At 43.5% G+C, this 19,817-nt stretch overlaps 1 protein-coding gene across 3 annotated transcripts in view; it reads right to left on the reverse strand.

Annotated features, from left to right (window-relative positions):
• Window positions 1-6,372: 6,372 nt before the first annotated feature.
• RUNX1T1 (RUNX1 partner transcriptional co-repressor 1) overlaps window positions 6,373-19,817 on the reverse strand; it is a 153,499-nt gene continuing 140,054 nt past the window's right edge. For all 3 annotated transcript variants that reach the window (XM_036337784.1, XM_036337782.1, XM_036337783.1), the window contains exon 11: window positions 6,373-10,454. In XM_036337784.1, coding sequence (XP_036193677.1) covers window positions 10,179-10,454 — 276 coding nt within the window. In that variant the 3' untranslated portion in view covers window positions 6,373-10,178. The remainder of the gene's footprint in view (window positions 10,455-19,817) is intronic.

Here is a 19,817-nt window from a genome sequence, read left to right on the forward strand (position 1 = left end):
AAAAGGTGCGATTCTGTTTGTGCTACAGAAGAGAATAAAGTGGGGTTGGAGAGCCAGCGGGGACTTTTTCCACCAGAAAGGAGCATCAAGAGCGCTCGAGGGAAGAGGGTGTGGGCAAAGGCACAGAGGCAGGAAGAAGATAGCAAATTTATCCGTAAATAAATGTGTGTGCTTGGTAAGGAGAGTAGTGGTATCTAGAGGTGGGAAGAAGGAAAATGAATTATGCAAGGCCTTGAATCTAGGCCACGGTGGTCAGCCTTAATTCTGAAAACTGAGCTGCCAGTAAAGATTTCTGAATTCATCCAAGTTGAAGAGTTGCAGTTGAGGAAGATTGCTCTGCGAGGTGTATGTAGTTAGGAATGATAAAGAGCCGACCCTCGTAAATTAAATCCAAGGGGGAGGGACTGGTAAAGTCTATTTGGACGTGAGGTCTTGTTTATAATAAATGTCATAGAAAAGAGGGGCAATACATTACAGAAGCTCCAATGAATAGTGCCTTATAGAAAGTGTTCCAGTAAGTTTGGGAACTGTAGCAGTACACAAAACTACCTGATTATTCCAATGCTACACTTTTCAGATCCTTTGGCCCTAAAGTTTAGGGGATATAAATTATATCATTACTCACGTGTTGGTCATTAAATGTTACATTTTTTTCCCACTTGGTGCCTATTACTGACTTCTGAAACCAGAGTTTCAATGAACATAGTTTGAGAAATGCTGAGTTCCTCATTAACCCAGTTACCCCTCTTTAATTAGTAGGTTCTATTCCAGCCTTGAATGATCAACCTCAGACTCCTTATAAACATCTTTTATACTAAATTTAATATTTTTGACTCAGAAAGATAGGTGACCAAGTTACTGAAATTAACTTAGATGATAACATTGCAAGAACATTTTATGAAAGTAGGCAGCAATCACAACTGACGTGAATGCATATATAACATCCGGATGTATATCATGTCCCTTCACACCCTCTTCAGGGCATCTTCCTGGCCTCGTTCTTGTGTTGCTCCTCCCAAGAACATTCCCTGAAGCAAGTGCAGGGTCCCCAGTCAGTGAGTTGTGAACTGAACAGTTTTGGAAATCTGTGCAGTCTCTACTCCCTGCTCCCTGATGACCAAGTGTTCTCTCCAACCCTTCAGGGAGATAGGGCGAGTTCTACAGTAAGCCCAGGATCACCATGGCTCCACCGTCATCAGTAGCTGCTACCTGTGGGTGGATATCTCGCATAGAAGGAAACAAAACTGCCTCCCGTGGCCTGTAGGGCTGCAGAAAAGCAGAAAGTGCTGCCTGCTCACCTTGACCTCAGCCCTTCCATTTCCTTTCTCATGCATGCCCCATTACCATTTTCTCATGCTTTTCAGCGAGTCCCCATCTAGGAGCCTTCATATATATTCCCTCAAACTGGCATGCTCTGCCCCCAAATGCTCATGTGGCTCACTCCATAACCAGGATTCTTCTTAAATATAACTTCCTTCGAGTGACCTTCCTACGCCATCCAAATTAATACAGTTCCACCCTCAAGCCCATCACTGCTATTCCTCTATCCTGCTTTATGGTGGTGTGTTGTTGTTTTTCTAGCGCTTATCAGTTACTAAATATTTATCTAATGACTTGCCTTTCTCTTCCACCAGAGTATCAGCTTCAGGAGAACGGAGATTTCTTTCATTCACAAATGTCTCCTTAGAGATTTTGATTCCGTAGGTCAGCAGCGGGTCCCAGAAATCTACTTCTAATTGGCAGCCCAGGTTACGTTGAAACAACTAAGTAGAACAGTATTGGGAGGCACTAATTGACATCCAATTTCCCCTAATTCGAACTTGGTGGTTGTTATTGGAGGTTTACTTTGTGGTTGTCATCCTATCTGTTTTGTTGGTTTTTAAGAAAAGAAAAATGCCACCCCTTCCATAAAACCTATGACTCAGTGTTGCGTGATCTGCCAGGACTCATTTAAATAGTGACAATGATATCTGCGAAGGGAAATAGAAAGCCAGAACCGCCTGGAGAGATGGGGCAATCTCCAGGTAATTGAGAAATGACTCTATGCTGAAGAAAGTAGAGGCTGCTAACTTGCTGGACCCCCGTCAGTGAAGCCTGGTCATGGCTATCTTTGCTCATTTTCAGCTCCTGTCACATAACATTTATGTTAAACGTTCCCTGCTATTTTCCTACCCCCAATGTCTATGTTACCATCATCCATTCCTCCCACGTGGCTTGGTGGGTTACGCTGACATGCCTGAGGGAAGTGGAATGGGATTTTCAATCATAATATCAACTGGTTATGTTTGTTTTTTTCTGGGAAAGGACTAGCCCTGGATGGAGACTCTGTCTCCTGGATCTTAGTTATCTCTGTTGGAGCAACTCAGGGGCAGCAAAATGCTGGCAGACTCACCGAGGGGACGTGCTGCCTAGACTCTGCTTTTGGAGAGAAAAGGGTGAGCAGATTCCTGCTCTCAGTCTCTAGGATAAGCTTCACGGAAGGGCCTTCATGGGATTTCAGGAAGGAGGCAGTTATGATTTGATAAAGTACTAAGATCAAAGAAGGGAAATAGCCGGCCTGTGTGGCTCAGTGGTTGAACATCGACCTATGAACCAGGGGGTCACGGTTTGATTCCCGGTCAGGGCACATGCCCGGGTTGTGAGCTCGATCCCCAGTATGGGGCGTGCAAAAGGCAGCCCATCAATGATTCTCTCACATCATTGATGTTTCTATCTCTCTCTCCCTTTCTAAAATCAATTATATATATCTATATCTATCTATCTATCTATCTATCTATCTATCTATCTATCTACCTATCTATCTATTTTATAAAGAAGGGCAATAGTTCTAAATATAAAGAGGTCTGTTGTTAGTAGGTGTAGGAGGAAATGCGAGAGATAAAGAGAACAAAAACTCAAGGTGAGCTAAGCAGTCAGAAAAGGGAGCAGAGATGGGAATCCAGAACCTAGAAGAGCCCTACATGCTCGTCCGTGAGACCGTGAGGTCCCCACGACATCAGTTGTCCCTGTAGCCAGTGGTCGGCAAACTCATTAGTCAACAGAGCCAAATATCAACAGTACAACGATTGAAATTTCTTTTGAGAGCCAAATTTTTTAAACTTAAACTATATAGGTAGGTACATTGTTATTAACTTAATTAGGGTACTCCTAAGGCTTAGGAAGAGCCACACTCGAGGGGCCAAAGAGCCGCATGTGGCTCGCGAGCCGCAGTTTGCCGACCACTGCTGTAGGCTGTTAGATGCCTGCAACCCCGAAGGGTTTTCTAATGTTCTGCTAGTGGAAACTACGTGCGTGCATAAATGAACAGAGAACTGTAATCATGAACTGTGTGTTTGTCGCCAATAACCACAGTGACCCCGTCAAACGGTGAATTGAACAGTTCCCCGCCCTTCGGCATTCGTGCCCTCTGATGTTGGTAAACAGTGGCCATGCTGCCTCCTCATCACCCTCTGATCAAGCTGCACGGGATTTAATCTTCCGCCTTCAAGACACTGCTCCAGCCGGTTAAACCAGTCCCCTTGCTTTCCGTACCCCCAGCCAATTTGTTCATTTCTGGAAAAGCTGGCACCGCATTCTTCTAGCTGCAGACTCAAGGCTGTGTTTACAGGAAATATTTACTGAGTGCTAACTGGGTGCTTGGCCCGCGTTAGGCCCAGGAAAGGGCTCCCGTTGCCACTGATTTTGTGCAGGTACAGCCATGGCTTCCAGGCGGCCAGGTTCTCCCCCAATTTCAGATTCTCACGGTGTAACTGATCTCTTTCTTGACAGTGGAAAACAGAACTCCAACACAAGAACATTAGCCTTAAGAACAAAAAGCAGATATTCCTTCTCTTACCCATCAGGAGTTTTCTCTCCAAATACATTTTTTTCTTTTTGTAATCCTCACCCTAGGATATTTTCCCACTGACTTGTAGGGAGAGTGGAAGAGAGAGGGAAGGACAGAGAGAAATACCGATGTGAGAGAAACACATCAATTGGTTGCCTCCTGCACTTGCCCCAACCAGGGCCTGCAACCCAGGTATGTGCCCTTGGTCGGAATTGAACCCGGTACCCTTCAGTCCTCAGGCCAACATTCTACCCACTGAACCAAACTGGGTAGGGCCCCAAATAATTTTTATTAGAATAAAATCAACAATGATATTATCTTCATCTTAAGGAGTTCTCACAGGCTTCCTGTATATAATCTTGAAGTGTTTTCAACAAATGTTCTATGATGCTGAACATTCCAGAAGCAAATCCCCAAATTACGTTGGCCCTACAGCCCTGCTTATATGGAGAAGTGGCCTGGGAAAGAAAACATTTTCTGTACTAATTTGTCTGACTCAGTTTCCCCAGTATGACTGAGAATAGACTGCACAGGGACAGGTTTGAGCAAATACAACTTTATTTATTCACCTTGGAGTACGGGTATCAACACCCATGCAGAAAGCACCCCTTTGTTCATTCCCTCCCCACCCATTTCAGAAAAATAGCTCTACGTTCTTTCACAGCAACCAAACATCATTAACACAGCTAAAAAATGGTGTCCACTACCATTTGGATTTTGCTCCTATTTTTCATGTAATCTACAAAGCATTTCCTATTTGTCCAACATATCCACTTGTATGAAAGCATCACAGAGGTGATGTGTTCAACAACTACTTAGAAGGGAACTGTTTTATTGGGTCTCATTTCTTTCTTATCTGCTAGTTTCTGGCCCATTTTATTCTGAAGAGAAAAAAAGATATATTAACACATTAAAGCAGTGGTTCTCAACCTTCCTAATGCCATGACCCTTTAATACAGTTCCTCATGTTGTGGTGACCCCCAACCATAAAATTATTTTCATTGCTACTGAACTGTAATTTTGCTACAGTTATGAATCGTAATGTAAATATCTGTTATGCAGGATATATTTTCATGGTTACAAATTGAACATAATTAAAGCATAGTGATTAATCACAAAACAATATGTAATTATATATGTGTTTTCCGATGGTCTTAGGCGACCCCCGTGAAAGGGCTGTTTGACCCCCAAAGGGGTCGCGACCCACAGGTTGAGAACCGCTGCATTAAAGGCTAAGCAACTTAGGTCTGGATGGCCTGTGTTTATGGAAAATAAATCATTAACTACTGCATTAAGTATCCAATCCTAACTATCACAATGGTGGGGGCGGGGGCAGGGAGAGGCAGGGATAGGGAGATGTCCATTATTAATTTAAAATTTAGTTTTGTATTATTTTTCCGTGTGTGTGTTGCCAAGTTCCCGGAGTAAGAAATGTGAGAAAAGCCCCATTTCCCAGGAAGACAAGTTAGGGAACCAGGCCTTGGGACAGGGACTTGCTGAAGCAGCGGAATAGATGGTCTCGGGAGAGCCTCCCCCATAACCCGAACCCACCGTCATGCCTTCTCTACACACAGGTGTTTGCGTGTTCTGTCCTCTTGTTCTTTGCAACCACCTTTTTGGCCCAGAAAGTTGGGAACATTCGGGAGGAAGAGGTATTTCCGCTACAATGCAATACATAATTAAAAAAAAAAAAAAAAAGCACCAAGAGAAACAAAACCAAGAAACAAAATCTTGTGTCATGAAAATTACACATAAAAATTAACAGGAGCAGAGAGGTTGGGGCTTCAGACTCCAACCAACTTTATAACTACAGCGTGAAAAAAATATGTGGATGTTTAATGATGTACGAACACAAGAGTGAAGTCCGGCCAGCGTGGCTCTGTGGTTGAGCATCAACTTACAAACCAGGAGGTCATTGGTTCGACTCCTTGTCAGGGCACATGCCCAGGTGGCGGGCTTGATGATCTCCAGTTGGGGGCATGCAGGAGGCAGCCCATCAATGATTCTCTCTCATCACTGATGTTTCTCTCCACCCCCACCCCTCTCTGAAATCAATACAAATATAAAATAAAAAATAATAAAAACAAGAAGAGTGCAAATGCTGGCGAATTTAACTCGAGAAGCATGGTGGACAAGGCAGCTGGAAGCCAGCTCTGCACCAGGGGGCCTGCCAGTCAGGAGGGTCTGGGGGAGCTGAGCAACCCTACAGCCAGAGCCTGTAAGGTCAGCACGACCCCCTCTGGAAAGGTGTAGGCACGCATTTCTCATTTGCAGTTCAACTAAGCAAACCAAGCTCTTCTTCCCTCTGACGACGGATTCCCCTCACACTCTTCCAGCTCCTCTCGCCTGGGTAGCATCCCCCCGGAACTAACCTGACGTGTGCAGCATCCTGACATCCTCCTCTACGCATCCACCATGGATGAGCCACGTCCTGTGGTCGCCGAGGACGCTCCACAGACGTGCTTCAGCGCCCCCGAGGCTGGGCTCCCGGGCCAGGGCCACTGGCTGGACAGCCATGGCACACACAAGGTAAGGGAGGCAGAGAATACAGGGTTTTTTTTAAAACTTTATTACACAGTAAAGAATACAACAATACCTGAATCATACTTTAAAGATTCACAGGTTGACAGACCATACATTACAGTCCAACTAAGGAGAAAAGGATAAACAAGAAACCACAGTTCAGACATAGTAGACTTAAAAGCTCAAGAGTATGCTGACAAAAGCATGATGCCTAGACCCCACCCCCCAGTGTTAGTCTACCATTCACTTGTGGTACATGTCTGAATTAAGTATTGCACAACAACTTTAATTTTTTCACAAGAATGTCGCAGAACCCAAAATAATATTTTTTAAAAAAAAGTTACTTCAAATCTGCATTTCAACAGTCTCCAATTTTTTTCTTCTTCTGTCCCTTGAGGAATTCGGACAACACGGAGTCACTTTCTTTCCCTAAGTATTTCAGACATAGGCATGCTTTGCATAAGTAAACCAGCCTTGAAATTTTTAAATCCCCAAGACATGCACCTACACGTTTAAAAAAAAAAAAAGTTAGGGAAAAAAAAAATTTAAAAGACAGGTCGCCCTGTCACACACAGTCTCATGACAGAGAAAAAGAAAAAAAAAAAAGAGTCAGAGACAGAAATAAGAGATAGAGGACGCCCTATTTCTATCTGCGACCACCATTCAATTCTATCCAAGGAAGATAACTTTTTAAAAATGCATTATACCTACAAATTATACTCTCACGTGGCCTGTACATACGTGACAAGCAGGAAAGGAAAGTAAGGAAAGTTTTTTTCTTTTCTTTCTCTTTTTTAGGTTTATGAGGTCTGCATTGTTACCAAGGAGTGATATGGTTTGCAGCTGTATGAGCTTAACTTTTGGTATCCTGGTTCTTTTGTGCCCATTTGGTTTGTCTAGTCGACCAGTTTTTTGTTAGCTACTGGTGCAATATACATGCTGTCAAGAGGTAGAGTGAAACTTTTTTGCCACTGAGGAGAATGTAGCAAAACAGGAAGAGGAAGAGGAGGAGGAGGAAGAGGGAGAGAAGGAGGAGGAGTCAGAGATAGAGCTCAGAGTTAGGGATTTTTTTTTTTTCTTATTCGTTTTCACTCAGGGTGCCCTGAATTAAAAGTGATGAGACGTACTGTTACTAATCCTTATTTTACACACGAGTGTTAAGATAACAGTGCTGTTTCACATACATCACAGCTTCTAGAGATAATGACCTGTGGGTATGACATACCTCATTTTTTTTTTTTGGAGGGGGGTGGGGGGGATTATTTAACCCTTCGTAGCCTAGAACTTATAATAGCTCTGTAAGAAAGGACCGTCCAGTGTCATAAGCAGACTAGAAAGCAGAGTGAGGTCAAAGGATTCTGGGAGCACCATGATAAAAGATCACCCATTCAGAGCCTGGTTATGTGCTTTCTTTCCCTTTAAGCAGGTGTGCTGGCAGATGGACTTCCGACATGCAGATAGATGTATATATTTGCTCATCAGAACTTTCTACACTAAAAAAGCCATTAAAAACAAACAAACAAACACAAAAACAACGGCACCCGAACAAAAGTAAAGCCAACTTGAATAGGAAAATACCGGGGGTGGGGGGAATGCTAAAAAAAAGTTTAGGTTTAGAGGACGTAAAGCAAACAGATTTAGGATTGCCTCTATGCAGATACTGAAAAGCCGTTTAAAATGGAATCCAAGGGCTACATTAAAAACAAAACACACACACACACACACACACACACACACACACACACACACACAAAAGAAACCCTAATGGATCACTTTAGATTTTTAAGTCAATGCCTGGTGTGCGTATGTGCGTGGAGAAGGGTCTTCCCAGCCTCGAAAACTTTGGTTGTTTACACAGCCTGCAGCACTGCTCCCCCTGAAGCACACAACCATATCCTGGGCTACTGGTTTCAAAACTAACAAGTAGTTCTGGTCTGGACCCTGGACAAGGAAGGGTTCATGGATTCACACGAGACCTTGCTGAACACAGTTAACCTGCTGAGCATTTGGAAAGTAGTCCTGGTGCTTTTCAAGATGCGGCTTTTGGTCCATCAGATCAGTCTTTGGCGGACTTCCCTTTTGTAAGAAAACTGTAACCTGGCATTCAGCACTTAAAGCTGTCAGTCTACACCTCAGCATTTGGACTCTAATGAGTTAACATTTTATTTTATTTTTTTGTAAAATTAGAAATACTTAAACAACCTTACAGCAATATACATGCACTGTCTTTTTTTTTTAAAGTAGATTATCTTGTTATTTTTTTTTTTTAAAAAAAAGTCCCAATAATGATTTTTCAACAAAAAAAAAAAAAGGAAAAAATCCACTACTACTCTATGCTACAGCTAAACTTGGTGAAATGGCTCTAGCATATTCGAAGTTTGCTTAAAAAAAAAAAAAAAAAAGCATGCCTAGGGAGTCATGTGACAGTGCAAAATACATTTATGTACATCCCCTCTTACAAAAACACCAAGGTTAGCATTCCATGAACATGCTGGTTTTCAGGAAAAAAAATCCTAGAAGAGAGTGAAATAGCAGCTCCGAAAGATTTTTTTTCTTTGCTTTTTTCTTTTCTTGAGGACAACCAAAAAAAGTCTTTTTCCCCCCCGAACTACTAGAGAAATATCACTAATACATATAGATATAAAAGCAGCATAGAAAGATACAGGTTTCTCATCAACTAGGAATAAAGAGACTAAATGCGGGCGTATGGTTAAACTACAATGCATCTTCACATTTGTCCAACACATTTACAAGAAAAACACCATTGGAAACCTCACAGGACAGAAGTGTTTTCACACGAAGAGAACTACTCGTCTTTAATTAAAAAATCTAAACAGGGCAGGGTTGAAAATTTGGAAAGGGGCTGGAGCTGGAGCCACCATTTTTTAAAAAGTATTTTTCAATATAAAAATGAATGAGCTGGAATAGACCCAATGTCTTATTCTGTGGAGTCTTGAAAAAGTGAATAAACGTGGAATGGGTTAGTTAGGGCAGCCGGCTGATGTCAGAGCTGCCAGAATGCTAATTAACTGCAGGCTGAATCTCTTAACCTGTGTGTGTGTGTGTGTGTGTGTGTGTGTGTGTGTGTGTGTGTAAAGGAGCTTTTTGTATTAGGGCTTTTTTTTTTTTTTCTCTTGCTGCTGTATCCATACATCCCACTGCAAATCATCTTTCATTTTTCATTCTGTTGACCTGGATATTATTTCTTTTCAGAAACTGGGGGGTGGGGGGAAAAACGAACATCTGTTTCTCCTTCCAATATGCTGCACATATGTGTGTTTTGTAGCGGGTCTTCAGAGTTCAGTTAGCAACCCATGGACGCCATTCATCTTCTTGTTAAAACGTCTACCACTGTAGCCAATGCTCATGCCCTGGAGGGTTTTCCTCTTTTTTTTTTCTTTTTTTCCCCCCCATTATTATATATCAGGAACACTGTGTCTTAATCTTAGCATTTTGCTTTCAACAGCAATTAGCAATCTCTTGGTTTGCTGTTTGGTAAAGCATCGGTTAATGAGGTCATCTAGTTTAAAATCCCAGCTACTGGCGAATAACAGGGAGGAGGTCAAATCTATCATTTCATGTTATATTCTCTGCTCTCTTTTCAGTTCTCTAAGGAGGAGATTATCTTTGTTATCCACAATAAGTCCTTACGACCCGTGACTGGCCCTCTGTCTTCCTACCGGGTAGGTTCTCTCTTGCTCAAGGACTGCAATAGGAAAGTTCATCTACACACAAACAAACAAACAAAAAGAACTTCGAGCATCTGAGGATGAAGAATTGGTTTCGTGTTGGTTGTGTTGTGTTTCCTTGGACAGTTCGGAGTTCACATCTAGCGAGGGGTTGTCTCTATGGTGGACGGGGTCCCCGGGGTGGTTGACCTCGGGGTGGCTGCTGGTGGGGTGTCCATCGGGCTCCCGGCCCCGCTGCTGGGCGTGACCGAGGAGCTGACGGCGGGCGTGTCCCCCTGCGGCTGGGCCTGCAGGGTCTGTCCACAGATGTGGTGGTGCTTTTCCCAGTCTTTGTGCTGGCAAAACGAGCCGCAGTATCGAGCCGTGTTGCAGCCGCTGCAGGTCTCACTCGCTTTACGGCCACAGTTCCAGCAACTCTAAGGGAGAAGGCAAAACAAAGCAAAATCCCAAATGAATCCACTGTCCAAAGCAAAGTCTGGGGGACTGTGCTGGGCAGCACTACCCTCTTTTCTTTTTTTTAAATACATTTTTATTGGTTTCGGAGAGGAAGAGAGAGGGAGAGAGAGAAACATCAATGATGAGAGAATCACTGACTGGCTGCCTCCTGCACGCCCCCTACTGGGGATTAAGCCTAAAACCCAGGCATGTGCCCTTGACCGGAATCGAACCCGAGCCGACATTCTATCCACTGAGCAAAACCAGCTAGGGCCTGCCGCCTTATTTTCAAGAACTCTGCGGTAAGAATGAAAACTCCAGGCGTATGTGTGTATACACACTAAACACACAGAGATGCAGGTTTTGGTGTGATGGCTGCCCAAACTTCTCTGCCAACCACTCTTGTGACATCTCACACACTGGCTGGAGCTGCTTTCTGCTTTAACTGTAAAGTCCCTTCCTTTTAGGTTTGCTGTATCTACCGCATTTTCCCATCTAATACCAGTACCGCCATGGTCGCACACAAATATATCGCTCTTGGCAGAGGCATCTTCCTTCCAGATAGAACAGAAATTACAAAGGGCCAACAAGAACCCTATATGAGACTCAAAGAAATGTAACGAAGATAGAGTATTCTATTCCCGGCTCTGTCAGACGAGAGATTGAGATAAGGCCCTTTAACCTCTCTGTGCATTTAGTTGTCCCCACTGCACCCCGTCGGTCAGTGTACCTGATAAGCAAACTCAAACAGTTTGGTTTGCTTGTTCTCTAAGCGCCCAGAACAGTGCCTGATATATATAGCAGGAGCTCAATAAATATTTGAATGAATCTGAGTATACTTCATTTAACTTTGAAAAACCAGAGATACTAAAACTGCATAAATAATAAGGCATTTTATTTACACACAATGCATTGCAGTTGATGGAGTTCCTTCTAGCTTAGCGACTCTGTGTAGTCAGAAAAGTGGAGGAAACGAAAAACTTAGACCTTAGCAAGCCCGATGCTAATAGTCAGTGCTTTCAAGAAGTGAAATAAGCTCAAATGAGGTTGCCTCTGAGATTTAAACTTTGAAATAGTCACATCATGAATCAGAGCACAACGTATTAGAGACGGAAGAGCACCTGCATAGGACAGATCGCAGGGAAGAAAGGAGATTTGGGGAGGAGCTAAAAGGCAAAGTCCCTCAGGCACCCTAGGAAGGGGTGAAACCTCAGGAAGCCCACTTTAAATTTCCTACAGTAGTTCCTTTGGCAAGACCAACCCCATTGCAAATGCTGTATAAGGGGATCTTAGCCCTGTGCAGTCATCTTTTTTTCTTTTTTAAAAATATATTTTATTGATTTTTTACAGAGAGGAAGGGAGAGGGATAGAGAGTTAGAAACATTGATGAGAGAGAAACATCGATCAGCCGCCTCCTGCACACTCCCTACTGGGGATGTGCCCGCAACCAAAGTACATGCTCTTGACCAGAATCGAACCTGGGACCCTTGAGTCCGCAGGCCGATGCTCTATCCACTGAGCCAAACCAGTTAGGGCCAGTCATCTTTTTGTCTTCATCTTCCTTGGTTTTGGTTATTTTCTTGCAAAACAAACTTCGGTTGAGCGCAATGTAATGATCTTTAGTGTGAAGTCAAGTTGTGTGACCTTCTGTAGAGTTCTTTTACTTTTGGGGTTGGCTGTGTCACAATTAAAATGCATTTTTTAAAAGTCCTAATATATATGAATATTAAAAACCTCTCCACTGTGTGCCCTGCACTTGTTTTACTTTAAGCATGCTGGTTGTGTGGCTTCTGGTGGGTTCGTGAGCCTACTCTGAATATCCCAGTGGAAGGTCAGCCCATCACCCTAACATGTGTGGCGTTACCACCATGCAAAACATGCAGAGAAATGTTTAGCAGTCCTCCTAACTTTGCTAGGAAATAAAGGGCCTTCTGGAGTTTCACGTGCTTAAAGCCTAGGAACTCCAGAACTCGACTTTAAAACTTCTAGAAAGAGCTCAGCTCTACATTCTTATTTCTTTATTATTCAGAAATTATGGCCCCAGGAAGGGGGAAAATAAAATCCAGAAAAACCTCAAGATCTCAAACGCTGGTCCATGGGAGGTGTTTTAAAGGAACATACCTGAGGAAATACATGTTCACATCATGAAATAAAATAAAATTACAATTAACAATCAGTACTGGCACAAATTTTTTTTTCTACTTTAATTTAACCAGGAAAATAACTCAAAAGATGTGTACTTCTGATCCGAGGTTTCATTGCAAAACTTGAAGCCCTTCTTCTTCAAAATTAATTCCATTGCATTTGCATGTACAAATGACCCCGTAAAGTCGTGGACAAACGTGGGCCTGGCCCTTAGGAGCTGTGAGGTGACACGACACTCAGAGTGAAGTTTACTTCCTGGAAGTTAGTCACTTTTAAAAAATATATATATATTTTATTGATTTTTTTACAGAGAGGAAGGTAGAGGGATAGAGAGTCAGAAACATTGATGGAAGAGAAACATCGATCAGCTGCCTCCTGCACACCTCCTACTAGGGATGTGCCCGCAACCAAGGTACATGCCCTTGACCTGAATCGAACCTGGGACCTTTCAGTCCGCAGGCCGATGCTCTATCCACTGAGCTAAACCAGTTAGGGCGGTTTAGTCACTTTTTGAAGAATGCCAGGTGGATCCTGGAACAAAGGCAGCAAATACTTGAAATTACTAAATGACAGCAGAAAATTCCAATTAGAGAACAGAGACTCAGATCCAAAACAATATTTTAAGGAAATTAAATATCTATCTAAGTCGAGTGGCTTCTTTAAAATACACCCTGGTGTGAGGGTATTCTTCTCTGGCAGAGGCACATTTTGGCAGACACAACAGTGGTAACTGCCCGGGACTCAGCGCAACCGTCAGATTGAAATCAGATGTAGGCAACCTCCTCCATTTCAGCTGATTAAACACACAGGCTACACCAGGTAATTACAGAGGCATGTGTTGGGGGGGTTGGATAGAGGAGACAGGATGGGGAGTTCTTTTATTTTTAAAGTGTTTTTAAAGATGGGAACAATTTTACAAATAAAAAAAAAAAATGGAATTATGCCAAATATAGAAACAGATGTTTTGGATCATGAAGCTGCTGGGAATTGAGCCTTCGTGTCTATGTACGGCCGGATTCTGACCCAGGATTCAAGGGCTCTTGCTAATTTTGCCTCTATCCCCATTCCCAAGTTGTTGGATCAGATTCATTTACCACCCACAGCTGGGAAAAAACAACCTTCAGCGGGAGGAAGGTACAACAAAGAGCAATTCAAATGACCTGGTGGGGAAAAGACACAAACGAACGACATATTTTTATTCCTCTTGACATTGCACTGCAATGAATGTGTAGGGAACTTTAGCGTAAGTATTCAACTAACAAAACAAAACAAATCCAAACTGCACATTCCTTTTAAAAAGCTCATTAGAAAACAGACAAAGCAATTTCTATGAATATATTTCCCTTGGGTGGTTCTTCTGAATTTCCTGTCAACTAGTCCATACCTGCAAGACTGAGAGACCAGTGGCACTCGGCCCCTCATCGCCATGCTTCTGGGAACAGGGAAATGCACAGAATCTTGTGAGGACTGTCATCTGAATAATTTTACATTTCTAAGCTTTCTGCTGTTCACAAAGGTGGAAACTAAAAATTGGGTATAATCCCCATAAATTGTGTACAGCCATAAAGGGCAGGGCTACAGTGATCAATGACTTAATCCAATTTTACTTTTTTTTTTTAAATTTGTGCTTGTTATATTCAGACTAGTATTTCCTGATACTTGCTCTATTTGTTTTGTTTGTTACCTGTTTTATTATTTTTTAAATAACTGAGCTTCCTTTCAGTCCCTGAAGGAATGATGCTGGTGACTCAATTACCACAATAGTGTAGAAGGCTCGAGAATAGCATTGCATAGCAAATTCCACTCCCAAATCTAATGGCACTTTATAGTCTTCCCTTATTTGTGACCATATAGCCCCTTTTCAGCATAAAGGATTTTTTATTCCCTATCTGAAAAGTGGGAATTAGTTTACTGACCAAAACTGGGCTGAGTCAGATGAAGAACATGGGGCTGAACACCATGCTCCCCTTTGCTAAATGTACTAATACTACATGGAAAACGGGAATGATGGATTGGAGCTTTGGAATGCCAAAGCTATATGTCAAAGACTATTGATACTTTGTTTCATATCAGCATTTCTCTTCGTTCCTAAGAACAAAATTATTCCTTTCATCTTGTTATTTTAGATAGAGAATGGACATTCTGCCCTACTGGCAAAATAATACCTTTTCTGGTTCCTCTGGTGGAAAATTCCTTTTCCAACCAACAAAACACTTCCTCCTGAATTACTTTGTTTCTCCAGTTCTTACATACCTATAATTCTCCAGAGAAGAAAAAAAACCCCTCTCACCTGCAAAGAATGCTCAATGAATTTAGTAGAATGTTTACAATTGAAATTCCCCAAATTAAAAGAACTCTACGCAAGGTAGCACAACCTATATTCACACTAATGATCACATCTTACACTGCGCACAGCAATTTAAAACCACTTTAAAATACATGCTGCAGCGTAGGAAACAGACCCAAAGAAAACTGAGGCTCAAAGAATAAACAACTTTTGAGTAGATGACTTACGTAAAATCACACAGATATGAAGTACCTCGCCAGCGTCTGATTCACCCAGGTCTTAGGCCTGCAAACCAAGTACTTTTGAGAATGTCACACTGTCCATTTCAGCTCTTTCTTAGAACCTGTTTTGGCAGCAATAAGGTTGGGGGGGGTGGTGCTCACCTCCTGAGTGGACAGAAGTTGAGCCAGGAATCTGGAGCACCGAAGACAAGGTATCATGATGTGTACTGGGAGTGCCTTCCGAGTCAGCCTGTCCTGAGTTTCTCCTCCAACAGGCATTGACGGCTACACTTACTTCCCCCTACACTGTTCTCCATCCTCATTGTCCTTAGACTTTCTGAAGACTCACTATTTCCCTACCCCTCCCTTTTCAGCTCCACTTGTTGAAATTCCCTCTAATTCTGGTTTCTAATATACGAACATTCTGATTCTTCTAGTGCAACTTCTTCTTCAGTTTGTTCCTTTTCCTCTAAATATCTGGCGAGGGGGGAGCTGGCATAAAAGAAAGAAGCGAAGCTTCTCTTCCCACCTGTTCCCCTGTCAGGATTTCCTCGTTTCAACTGTTAGATGTAAGAAAATGACTATTAAGCCCATTTCTCCAGCTCACAGTTCCTTCCTGAGCTGCTATCCAAGATGCCCCCCTGCCCCTAAATTGGTATTCCCTAACCCCAACACTCCGGTGTGGCCCGTTTCAGCCACTGGCAACATTCGGGCCCAAGACTTTGGAAACTCCTATTGGAAACTCCTATTTTTTTAGTCCCTGCAACCACTCAGTGCAAAACCCCACAGACCTTGCTCCCACAGTCCCTCTCCTTCCTTTCCAATCTCATGGTTACTGTCCACCTTCCTTCCCTGCCCTTCCTGTTAGACCAGTGGTCAGCAAACTGCGGCTCACGAGCCACATGCGGCTCTTTGGCCCCTTGAGTGTGGCTCTTCCACAAAATACCACGTGCGGGCGCACATGTACATGCGCAGAAGTCGCTATTTTGTGGAAGAGCCACACTCAAGAGGCCAAAGAGCCACATGTGGCTCGCGAGCCGCAGTTTGCAGACCACTGTTAGACTATCTTATTTTTTTTAAAATATATTTTATTGATTTTTCACAGAGAGGAGGGGAGAGGGACAGAGAGTCAGAAACATCGATGAGAGAGAAACATCGATCAGCTGCCTCCTGCACGCCCCCCACTGGGGATGTGCCCGGAACCAAGGCACAGGCCCCTGACCAGAATCGAACCTGGGACCCTTGAGTCCGCAGGCCGACGCTCTATCCGCTGAGCCAAACCAGCCAGGGCTAGACTATCTTCTTAACTGGTTTCGCATCCCTCTCACATAGACACACTGCTCATCTGTACGGTGACTGGCTTATATGGAGACAGGACCCCAGGTTTGCACATGAGGAAACCAAAAGCACTGAGAGGCAAACCACTCAAGGTCATTCCACACCCAGAGCTCCAACCCTATACTGCGAACAGTGATAGATTCAAACAACTGGCCTTTGAAGAAATGAAGCCAACAAACAACATAACACAGAGTCACAGCTCGTGCTCTGGGAGCTCCAAATGCTTCTGGGGGTCAATGGGTCTGATGACAGGAGCAATGCCTGACAGCCCCGTGGAGTGACTGTGTGGTGACTACATTCTCCGGAGGCCACGCGCTGGCTTGGGCCATGCTGTGCAGGTCCCGCCGGGAGTGGTTCCAGCGATTCTAGAAGGAGTAATCAAGATGGGCCTCTCAGAGAGACCTGCTCACACCATCAGGACTGTGCAGATTCTAGAAACAAAAAGTTTAAAGATACAGTCCAGGTTTCTGCGTAAGTGCCACAAAACTGCCCGACTTTGATATACACGGTGCAGTTCTGCACCTATGGGGGAGTAATGAATAAAGGCTGGTTTAATCTGGGGGAAATATCACTTGGGCAGCTTAAAATGCAAGACTAACCATTGGGACAGTACATTTACTGTCTGTTCTATGTTCATGTCTAGTAACTTGCTCTGATCACCTAAGCTAAAGCAAGATATGGATCTCAAAGAAGAGCTGTTGTGGGTTCTTTTAAAATAGGCTGTAGCTGACAGTGTTACTGGGGTGGGGGTGGGGTTAGTATAAGTATAAAAAGAGGAAATAAACATGGAAAATAAAAAGTCTCAGATGGCCAGATTCAGCAAATGTCCTTTCTTTTGATGTACGCTAATGTTGGCAGTACATTCTTGGTGAGATATGTAAACACTGTAAAAAGAGAAACTACAGAAGATACCCCATCGCTTAGATAGGTCCGAGGTCCAGCATCATTCTGCGATAATAATGACAGACGATGAACCCAAGCAAAGTTAGAGAACCAGGTGGGAGTCATCGGGAGGAAGTCCAATGAGGGAACAGAGACACCACCGCACAGTCAGGACAGAAAGACTCCCACTCCTGCCGTGTGGCTGTCAAGGAGGTGGGGTGAGGGCGGCAGCCTGGACTGAGGCCCAGCGGAGGCCTGACCTCCCTCGAATGCAAAATGAAGACAACAGCACCGTTTACTCCCCCTGAACTCACAGAAAGAGTAAATGAGCACGAGGACAGAAAGCACTTTCTACCACATCTGGTGCAGAGTTAAACATTCATTGCAGGTCTTCTTGTTTTACCCCTGGCAAAATAAACTTCATGTCACCCCCAGTAACTATGCTGGGCAGGGTTCCCATGTGCTGGGACAGCCGGGGTTAGAGGACGGCTCTGTCCTGGAAAAAGCTCGCCCTTTTACTCCGAAAAGTGTTCCCGTTTGAATGATGCATCGCATGGCCCCCTACAAACAATACACAAGTGTCATTTGCCTTACTCCATCCACCCTTTCTCCCTGCTGTTTCCTCCAATTCAGTTATTTCCAGCCCCTTCTTCCTTCTGGAACTTTTCCATTCTTTACAGCTTACCTTTTAGAGCTGCACGGTTTTCTAAGCAGAACGGGCATTATTAGGTCCGTTCAACACGTGTGAAAACGGAGGCAGGAAGAGAAAGGACTGAATTCAGGTGTTATAGAGAAGAAGTCCTTAATGTGAAGAGCTCAAAAGAAACACATGACCAGCCACTCCAAGCTAGAACTCTGGTCTTCCAACTCTGAAGTTCAGGTTCTTTCCTTTCTTTGTTGTTGTTGTTTTTTAATGTACTTTTATTGATTTCAGAGAGGAAGGGAGAGGGAGATAGAAACATCCATGATGACAGAGAAGCATTGATCGGCTGCCTCCTGCGCGCCTCCTACTGGGGATCGAGCCCACAACCTGGGCATGAGGCTCCTGACCGGAATTGAACCCAGGACCCTTCAGTCCATAGGCCGATGCTCCATCCACTGAGCCAAACCAGCTAAGGCCAGGTTATTTCTTAAAGTCCCCCTGAAGGAGACTTTTCTATCATCTACATGTGTAGTTTTATTGATTCAGATTATAAAGATCGTATGATCTAGGCAAAGGATGCACACATATCTACAATTGGAGGTGGCTTCAAATAAGGAAGGGAAAGAGGAAAAAGAATGTTTTAGTCAGAAAATTTCCTCTATCTTGTGATAAAGGACTGTGGAAACTATGGTAGATAATGCCTTGTGCTACTGCTCTCAAAACATGTGAAATTAAAATATTTATGTAAAAAAAAATAACATCTCATTCCTTACTGAGAAAAATGGAGGCTGACAGGAGCAAAACGAATCACCCCCAACCCCCTGATGCAGTGAGTGAGGTGGAGCCAGAATTCAGTCTTCTGAGTCCTCCTCCTGGGTTCCTTCTGCCACACCCATCTGCCTCTGAGCTTTGCTAGCAGAAGAGGATCATCTGATTGGCTGAACGTGGCCTTTAAGGGGTGTGGCTCTATAATCTATCCAGACCAGGGCACCTGAGAGTGAAAGGGGCGCTTTTGATCATTACATGGGGACAACAGAAGTAACCTGAGAATGTCTCACTCAAACTGCGATGTATGGGCACCCGGAACGCCACCTTTATATATTACAGTGCACGATCCTCATTTCCACATCAGACCGCATGAACTAGTACTTAAGCATTTGTGCTCTCTCTGCCCTTTCCAATCCACAGAGGAGATCTGTCTGGGATAAAGAACTGCTCTGAGCTCTTTTAAACATTTTAACTTGTGTTGTTCATGCACAAAAACGGAAGAAAACTTACTCCTTCGCCACCAGCACACACACTTTGGACAGATCAAAGCCACTGAGTTTCTGAAGGTTGCTCAAGGGAGATCACCTGATGGGTATACTCCAAACCCTGCAAGTCCATTGAAGAACCACAGCTCTCCTTCTTCCTTGATGGCTAACGGATCATCAAGTCCTACCCGTGCTATCTCATGGATATTCAGCTAGTACATCCCCAACACCACCACCAACCATCTTGATCCAATCAACTTCCTCCTCAGCTGTCTCCTAAAACAGGTTGGTTCCTTCTTTTCATTTCCTCCCATCTCTCTACATGATGCAGCCTGAGTGATCTTCCAAAACATTCCTGCTCTCAAAGCATAGTGAAGCTTCCTTTCCCATCTTCCCTGCAATTTACAGTTATATGCATCAGGTAGCAAACTCCTCTGGGCAAGGCACAAACATGATTTTTTGTTTTCTTGTTGTTAATCCTCATCAGGGGATATTTTTCCATTGATTTTTAGAGAGGGTGGAAAGAGAGAGGGAGAGACAGAGAAACATTGATGTGAGAGAAGCACATCGATTGG

The sequence above is a fragment of the Myotis myotis genome, unplaced genomic scaffold, assembly GCF_014108235.1.
Source record: "Myotis myotis isolate mMyoMyo1 unplaced genomic scaffold, mMyoMyo1.p scaffold_m19_p_16, whole genome shotgun sequence".
In the NCBI taxonomy this organism is placed as follows: Eukaryota; Metazoa; Chordata; class Mammalia; order Chiroptera; family Vespertilionidae; genus Myotis; species Myotis myotis.